The sequence below is a fragment of the Rutilus rutilus genome (assembly GCF_951802725.1).
Source record: "Rutilus rutilus genome assembly, chromosome: 9".
NCBI lineage: Eukaryota > Metazoa > Chordata > Actinopteri > Cypriniformes > Leuciscidae > Rutilus > Rutilus rutilus.
The window spans coordinates 28200385-28209975 of NC_140223.1; the positions used below are offsets into that span (position 1 = coordinate 28200385).

Here is a 9591-nt window from a genome sequence, read left to right on the forward strand (position 1 = left end):
GTAACAACACGAGAATAAACCTCACTGGTTCTCACACGTCAAGAAAGCATGCTTGAGCTTCTGTTTACTGCAACTGATGTGAGAGTTGATGAATAATTATATGTGAATAAAAGCCTAAAGTCAATCTGTTCATCATATAAAGTTATCATGTCTCTTCAGAAAATTTGGACTAAAAAGCTTGATTCATATGAATTATTTTCAGGTTCAAAGTAATAGTTGCGTAGACTGTCAATAGAGGGTCAGAAATCTCTGATTTCATTAAAAATATATTCACTTGTACTCTGAAAATGAACAAAAGTCTTATGGGTTTGGAATGACATGAGGGTGAGTAAATGATGACAGAATTTTCACTATCCCTTTAACTCGTCATCGTCAGCAGATCTAGTCTGCCAAGAAAGCCTATGTACATTCTATTCTTATCAATAAATACTGTTTAAATTTATTCAGAGTTGTCATGATTGAAATGACAATTACTGTTAAAGGGATACTCCACTTTTTTCGGAAATATGCTCATTTTACATCTCCCCCAGAGTTAAACAGTTGAGTTTTACCGTTTTAGAATCCATTCAGCCGAACTCCGGGTCTGACGGTACCACTTTTAGCATAGCTTAGCATAGATCATTGATTCAGACGAGTCCAGTAGCATTTCTTTCAAAATGACCAAAGAGTTTCAATATTTTTCCTATTTAAAACTTGACTCTTCTGTAGTTAAACCGTGTACTAAGATCGACGGAAAATGAAAAGTTGCGATTTTCTAAGCCTATATGGCTAGGAACTACTCTCATTCCGGCGTAATAATCAAGGAACTGTGCGGCTGTACCATGGGTGCGCAGCAGGCGTAATGATATGACGGTACACGGTTTAACTACAGAAGAGTCAAGTTTTAAATAGGAAAAATATTGAAACTCTTTGGTCATTTTGAAAGAAATGCTACTGGACTCGTCTGAATCAATGATCTGTGCTAAGCTATGCTAAAAGTGGTACCGTCAGACCCGGAGTTCGGCTGAATGGATTCTAAAACGGTAAAACTCATCTGTTTAACTCTGGGGGAGTTGTAAAATGAGCCTATTTCCGAAAAAAGTGGAGTATCCCTTTAAGATAAAACTAAGCATAGCCTACATAAATATTTATATATCCTTGCTGGAATTCAAATACAACATTTCTCATTTACAATGATTATAACAGATTTTAAAATGAAAAGCTTATAGGAAAGTAACAATAATACTGGCGAAAGTGCAGACATTTTTAATGGCCACTGATGGTAAACGATCCTTAATGGTGTAGTTGTGGCATCAACCAGCAGGGGCAGACAAACAGGTCAAATTACAGTTTTTTTCAATCGCTAACAAGCGCTTACCCATACTTCAGATACTTTTTCTAAACTCTTAACACAGACTCACACCTACAAAACACAATTGGCCAAATGGTTAATTGTCTTCTCAAAAACACATTTAGTTAAATATATACTAACTCTTCATTTCAAAACAGAACACATGTTTCTCTGCACACACTAACTTTACCAAAACACTGGAAATCTGACTCAAAATGAAATTTTTCTGTCAAAGAATAACACTTGTTTTCACTTCACAAGGTACATGCAGTCAATCAAAGTACACCAGGTTTCAAAATCCTGGCTATTGTTGACATTACTAAAACTGCATAGACTTTTATGTTTCAGTTTTACAGGTATTTGCATGCAAAACATGCAATCCACCGTTTTACACTAAATTCTTGGTTGGGAACTGTCCACATGTACAGTACTGTTCACATTCATAAGCATTCCAGTAAAAAGCAAATCAGTTTTTATTCCTTTACTGTTTACTACAGGAGGTACAGTAGAAACACGGTTTGATAGAACAGAAAAAGTTTTACAGTATTGCTTACAGTGAACAAAATATCCATGAAACACACAAGAGGGGGGGAGGACAAAACCCCCCACAAAATTACTGTATCTAATCTCTGCGATCTTTAGGGTTAGGCCACATGTTTTCATCAAGATCACATCTGATATCATCCAAGGCGATGCACCTGGGATAAAACTGGTTGGTATGTCGGATCCACCCTTGGAGCCAGCATCCATGGCTTCAAGGAGGGACATCTGGTCATGTGGCTGATGGTCATAAACCTTCCACCTTCACATTACATTTCGTCCAGGTCGACGCCTTTTGGCCAGATTGAATCCTGCCTCATCTATATGTATATGAATTCATGAGGGGCCTGGCTGGCCTCCAATTCCATAACTCTCAAAACAAAGTTTATGTAAATCATGTCATTACTGTATACTATACTGTAACCTATTACTGTGTAGGTTACCTACTTGCAAAGTGCAAAGCTTATAGAACTGGACATTGAATTGAATATACAGTACACTATACCTGGACATATTGTCGTTGTAGCTCCTTGACTCTCTCACTGATATATTGTTGTTGAACTGATATCATTGCAGAAGCAGAGGTTTTTATAAACTTTCATATTGTGAAATATTAGTACAATTTGAAATAACTGATTTCTGTTTAAAAATATGTATGTCATGTAATAAATTGTGTAAAATGTAATTTATTCCTGTGATGAAAAGCTGAATTTTCAGCATCATTACTCCAGGAAGATGCATATGGACTCGAAAAGCTTGTTTCTTCATGATATTGTTCAAAAGCAACACATTTTGCTAGCAATCAAAATCACATTTTGCTAAAATCATGAAATGTACAAAAATGGTAAAAGTTAATGTAAATGGTAAATAAATAAATGCAGTCCATACTGTATCTAAGGTTTGGAATATTGTTTTTGCTATTGTGGGATGTTGTGTGTTAACATTTGTAAATACTACAAAAACAATCCATCATTTTGTTGGGAGGTATAGCTTGTCTGTTAAGAAAATGTAAGCATTATGGAAATGTGTTCACTGACTGCATATTGTGTGAAAACGACAAGAAATGTGTGAATGGTACAGCCACAAAAGCCCGATGCTGTGCTAATTGTGTTTAGAGTTTTGAAAATGTGAACACTGATTGGACAAACGCTTGTTAGCGACTGAAAAAAACTGTAAGATGTAATGATTAAACTGAATGCATGTTAAACTGACATCTTAAAGATGTCTATCAGATGTTAGTAAACAGCAGATGCTTTCCAGATGAAGTGATCTTTAACAGACATCTTGCAGAAATGCACTGTTGTGTATCTGTTGTGTATTGTGTAAAGTTGTGCATCTTCGGATGAGGAGCCGCGCGCGCTGTTACAAAAAAAGTCGTGCCACACCGCCAAGCGAAATGGTGTCTTGAAAGTGTGACCTCTTAGTTGGCGACCACAGATTGTTCACCATAGAACACCACCTTGATGATTATCATAGCTTACTGCAACTCTGTAGGTCAAGAATAAATAACCAAACATTTCACAACAATGTTTGTGTGTGTGAAAAATAGATTTATTTATTGTGTTTAAAACAGAAAGAATTTCTTGAAAAATACTGTTATGTTTCTAGAAAAATACTACTTGTTAAATGTTGGTCTCTTTCTCATTGTCATATTTATTCTTTCTTTCCTAGTTTTTAAAGAGAAATGTAGCACTTTAAACTTAATTTAGGTCACTCATGGGAAAGATTGTTACCAATTATTATATATTTCATGAAAATCGTGTATGGCAGACTCAGATTTTTAGCTTTTTAGAGATAACAAAAATGTAAGGCATCAAAAATATTCAGTAAAGAAATCTAAAATTATTCAGTGAGACTGGATCAATAATGCCATTCTTTTTATGTGTTTTTCTTTCGCTGAGATTTTAAACAGGCATCCACTTACCGAATAGCCCATGTTGTACCGCGCAACATGCAAATTCAGTAAGTGAATGCCTGTTTTTAAAAAAGCAGCACACACTCTCATAAAAATAATGCCATTATTGATTCAGTCTCACTGATTCATTTTACAGAATTCTTTACTGAATATTTTTGAAGCCTAAAAAGAAAATATATGGGAACATTCCAGAAGCTAGACTACTAAGAAATGTTGCATAGCCTACATGAATGTAATAGGCTAATGTCCCCAGCAAACACAGAACGTTCCCACTTGATGTTTTTTTATTTTTTTAACCAAATAAGAAAGTTCAAGGAACGAGGAAACTACAAGGAACCAAAAACTAACGTTGCCAGAACGTTCTGGAACCGAAAAGTGTTAGCTACCATAATGCCAAGTGAACGTTCTTAGGACATTCTGGCAAGGTTCTCTCAAAAGTATGAGCAAAAAAAAACTTTTTTTAAAGGTATCTGACTGGTCTTTTATAACACTAAAACATAACCACAAAATAATGGTATTTGGCATATAGCCTGCATCATTTATGGAACATTTTTCTGAAACAGTTTAGTTGGACATTATTTTGTCTAATGATTGTAAAGCCTAGCCTACTTTTCTTTTCTTTCTTTTTTTCTTTTTTTTATGGTTCAGGAGAACACTCAAAAGCAGTTCCCATAACTTTTAACGCTTGATTGAAACAAAAGGATTAACTCAGAAAATTCGGAGATACACGTTGTAATTACGAGTTCTAAGAGGACGTCAACGCTTTTGATAGAATCTCATAATTAGGGTAATTTCTACATGAGAACCATCCATAAAGTGGATGGTTACTATCGCACTCATAACAAGAGATAGTGAAAGTAGGCTACATGCTCCTGGTGGTTTCACGATGTCGTCTTCTTGATCGCCCCCCCAATTTCCAGTTCACACTCTCTTTGAGAGATTCCTGAAGCTCCAGTCCGACTTGCAAAGTCTGTAGATGAAGCAGCGCATCTTGCGGAAGAGGCACCGGATATATGTGCTGTGGAACCGTCTAAGGTCGACTCGGAACGCCCCTTTCTCCAATGTCATGCACGGCTCAAAGCTGGCTCCCCATTCGATATCCGTCTCGATATAGGACGTCACACCTTTCCTGTCAAAACAAAGTTGTCAAACGATCTGAGAAAGCATTGCGTCTTATTAAAGTGACACTCTAACGTAACGTTAAACTTGACCACAAGATGGCACTATAATGTAATACATCACTTTACTGGAGCTGTGAGCCTGTGACTCCACTTCAGTAGATTAGATTTTATTTGTGTGAGAATATATGTATGAGAATATCTTGAAAACATGCCCAGGTTATTTTATTTTATTTTATTCATTTATTAATTCGAAATCATGAAATCATTCAATTGTAACATTACTCTCAATTCATCCACCTAAATTATATATTTTTTTGTTTTTAATAGTAATTCTCATTTTCATTGCTGTAATCAGTGTTGTTGACTAAAACTACTAAAATATAGTAGAAACAAAATATCAGTGTTAGATGACAAACAACAAAAACACTAATCGTATATAGCCTACTACAAATACTACTTTACTAGGCTACTATAAATATATTCATGTATTCATATTCATTCATTCAAGTTTCTGTTAGATTCACAAATGTGAGAATTGGCAAATGTTTAATTTTTGTAACATTTAATTTGTTGTTCCCATTACATATACAATATACTTTAATAGTATACCAGATTTAGTAAAAATTCAACAAATAAAAAGAATAAAATATCCCAAATATACAAAAATGTACAAAAAAAGAATGCTTAATATTTGCGAAATTATGCGAAATTATTCAACCCCCATTGCAAATGTATTCAGGTTTATTAGCAAAATGTAAAGACTTTCAGCTGTTTGCAACGAACAAATCAAACAAAAGTAATTGAAACGGCTCAACGCAACAAATTTTTCAAGTGGTTTCTGCAAATTCAACTGAAAATGCAACTTTTAATGACTTCTGCAGTCTCAAAATTATTCAACCCCCTGAATAGAATCCCTCACAACAGCACAGATCTGCAAAACCGGTGTTGTCTCAAGCACACCTGATGCAAATAATCAAGGGCTTCATTAGTTGCAACTGGTGTGCTAGAACACATGAAATACATGAACTAGCTAGGTTTGTTGAGTGTCACGTTTGACTCCAATTTAAAAATATGGCAGAAATAAGTCAAAAGAATGGTTCAAATGTTAAGAGAAGATCATCGCCCATCACAAACAAAGGACAGGATACAAAAAGATAGCAAAGGAACTAAATGTTCCTAGAGACAACGGAAGCATAGCTCACAAGTTCAAAGTTAAAGGAGCAGTGGTTACATTACCTGGACAGGGCAAAAAAAGGAAGCTATCAACGGCTGCAACCAGATTTCTGAGAAGGCAGGTTCAGAAAACCCTTGAGTGACTGCAAAAGACCTGCAGCAAGACTTGGTGGCAACAAAAGAACAAGAAAACTCTCCAATTTGCTCAAAATCATAAATAAACCACAGAGGTTTTGGAATTCTCTTTTGTGGAACGATGAAACAAAACTGTAACTGTTAGCAGCCAAGTCTTTTACTTAAAGCAGCCAACGCTCTGGTTATTATTCACTGCAATGTGCACACATAAGTTAATATGCTTACATTGTAGATTTATTTTACAGTTTATTTTCCAGCAACACCTGTCAACCGAAGGAAGGTTCCCACCTAAATTCAGTAACCAATTAACCAAAGAGAGACCCCTACTGGACACACACTTAAATATCAAAGTTTAAATAAAGACAAAATGGCTCTTACAGTAACTTTTCAGCTCTTTGGATCAGTGGTATATCTGGAGGAAGAAGAATGAAGCATATGCAGAAAGAACACTCTGTCTACAGTTAATCATAGTGGTGCTCAGTGGTGCTCTGGGGCTGCTTTGCATCCTCTGGCACTGGAAACCTGTAGTGTGTGGAAGGCAAGAGGGATTCATTGAAGTATATCAGGAAATCCTAGGAAAAAATGCCATGCCATCAGTGAGAAAGCTGAAGCTTGGGCGTCATTGAACCTTCCAATAGGACAATGATCCCAAGCATACCTCAAATTCCACCAAGGCTTGGTTGCAGAAGAAGTCCTGGAAGATTCTACAGTGGCCTCACAGTCACCTGACTTGAACCCCATAGAAAATCTCTGTTGGGATTTGAAGGTGGTTGTACCACGCAAACCCATGAATATGACTGAACTGGAGGACATTGCTCATTAGGAATGGGCTAAGATTCTTCAGAAACGCTGCCAGAAGCTGCTGTCTGGTTATACATCTTGTTTGCAGCAAGTCATAACAGCAAAAGGGTGTTCTACTAAGTACTAAAGATGCTTGTCATGAAGGGGTTAAATAATTTTGCGACTGCAGAAGTCATTAAAAGTTACATTTTCAGTTGAATTTGCGGAAATCACTTTAAAAAAGGTTGTGTTGAGTTATTTCAATTACTTTTGTTTGATTTGTTCATTGCAAACAGCTGCAAGATGACAATAATCCCAAGTTCACAGAAAGTAGGCTACTGCTGGAATCGATGGTGTGTTGAATGACCTGTGGCTCCACCAGGAACAGATGGTCAGAGCCGCTCTCATAGCCCAGTTCTATCTCAGACTGCTCCAGCGGGAGAAATTCCCCCTCAGACATCTGCCGAGACTATTTGGCATCCACCATGTGGCTCTCCCGCAGGTCGCCTAAAGGAACATAAGGCAGAGATGTTCATCACGGTTGAAGTCCGGCTGAAAAGAAGAATTTCGGCGCGTTTCTTGGGACACGAAATTCTTACGAACATGCAGCCCACCATGATCACGGATCCCACAATACACTGCGCCATGACCAAAAGCACATCTCCGTAGCAGCTCGGCGAGACCGTGCGGCACCATAACCAATAGTCATCTGTCTCTCCACCGAGAAGAGCAGCGCTGACACAAACCATCCACGTTGGGCTAGCAAACATCAGTGTCTGCAGGAACTTCAAGATAAATGTCAACGTTCACTATTTGGTCGGTATATCAGAACGTTATTACGTCGAAAATAAAACATCGATTCAACGTTGAAATGCGGTTGATTCGTCAACATATACTGCCCCGACGCATTTTGTCGAAATCATAACGTCTAACTTGGTGAGGTATCAGAGATCAACTGAATATATAATATAATAATAATAATAATAATTCACACACACAAACAATAAGTTAATATAGACGAAGTTGATTATAATATACACTAGTTAATTATTGGAACCCACCCAGCTAACAATGACCCGGCGGTCCACCAGCGTTTTTTGGGCGGCACAAAGTCAGCGGTTTGACACGGTCGGACCTCCGGCGGCACACCATTGGCAACCCGACCAATCTGAAAACCCCGTCGGTCTGCCAGCGTTTTTTGGGTGGCACGCCACCAGCGGTTTTCCGCGGCTGGGCCACCGTCGGCACACCAGTGGCAAGCCGATAGTCGGTCCACGTGTTTCTGAGCGCTTACAGGACATCTTTAATTTATAAATGTATATTTGTTTTAATTAATTTTTACAGTTTAAAAGAATCTGAAAGCACAGAATAAAAAAAAATGGTGAAACTGACCTAATAGCTGCAGCAATATCAAAAGCAAAATGTTGGTGATATAAAAAATACTGCCTATGAGCATTTTTAACACGCGTTCAAATGAAATATGGGGCTTGAGTGTTCGTAAAAACAACAACAAAAAATATTTAAATTATAAAAAAAAGCCACAATTGTCCCACTATCACGTGCAGTTGTGGTAATTTGCACATATGAATGGGTCATAGAACTTCAAAATGAGTTTTAAATTCATGATTTAATAATGAGATTTTCATTCAAGTAATTTCTTATTCTAGATGTTTATGTTTGTAAATGCTGTGTGACTGTGACGCGTTTTAATGTGCGTGCGCGTGAACACTCGAGTCGCCTTCAAACACGGAAGCAGAGATGAGTTGCCATGGAAACGGCGCGGGACCGCACTACTGCAACTGTCAGCAAAACTACGTCTCTCGCTGTTGTTTTCACTGCTTTCAGGTGAGTTTAGCCTCTAAAATCACACAAATAATACACACAACTGTTCTTGACACTTATCTTACTTGTAATTGACACGCTTCTGTTGAATATTTACTTAATAGAAATGGTTTAGTGTCTTCGAAAAAGTCCGTTAGCATCAACCGTTTTCAGAAGAGGTAACGTTAACGTTATGCTAACTTTATAGCTTGGGCCTTTAAGTTTGGGCCTTTAATCACATCTTATGTGTAGATGAGAGGTTTTGATAGTTTTGTAAAGATTTTGCTTGGACGTGAGCTAATTTATTTAACGTAAACGTACTGTTAATCGGTGACGTCACTTACATGGAGTGCTTAAAAATTGCTGAAACTAGCTCAATGGTTAACAAATATTGATAAAAATTGTTCTGTGATTTCAGCAGCAACACAAATAATCCATGTACAACAGAGGAAAGCTCCAAAATGTCAACATTTCTGAAGAAAGCTGCTGCCAGAGAAGTCGGAAACACGGGTGAGGTGAGGAAGCTCATTAAATAACAGAAGATTTTCTTTTTCCCGAAAATACTAGTTAATGTGATCTCATTGGTATTTTTGTCAACTTGTTCTCTTTCATTTAGGACTGGTTTTATATTTCTATTTCCATATGATTAATCGTGGGCCTCATTTAACTGAGAGTAGGCATTTATGAATAGTTTTGGAAATATTAAATAAAATATGAAAAACATTGCACTGTTGATCAAACTAGTTTGATTTGTTTTGTGTGTATCAATGTCAGAT

At 37.1% G+C, this 9591-nt stretch overlaps 1 protein-coding gene across 1 annotated transcript; it reads right to left on the reverse strand.

Annotated features, from left to right (window-relative positions):
- Positions 1-4647: 4647 nt before the first annotated feature.
- Positions 4648-8295, reverse strand: kcnj20 (potassium inwardly rectifying channel subfamily J member 20; the record flags this gene model as incomplete). The annotated part of the gene is given in 11 exon segments (XM_084418854.1): positions 4648-4797; positions 4800-4914; positions 7289-7329; positions 7332-7463; positions 7467-7507; positions 7510-7539; positions 7542-7685; positions 7688-7741; positions 7744-7753; positions 7757-7779; positions 8130-8295. Coding segments are annotated over 11 exon segments (906 nt in total).
- Positions 8296-9591: the final 1296 nt, after the last annotated feature.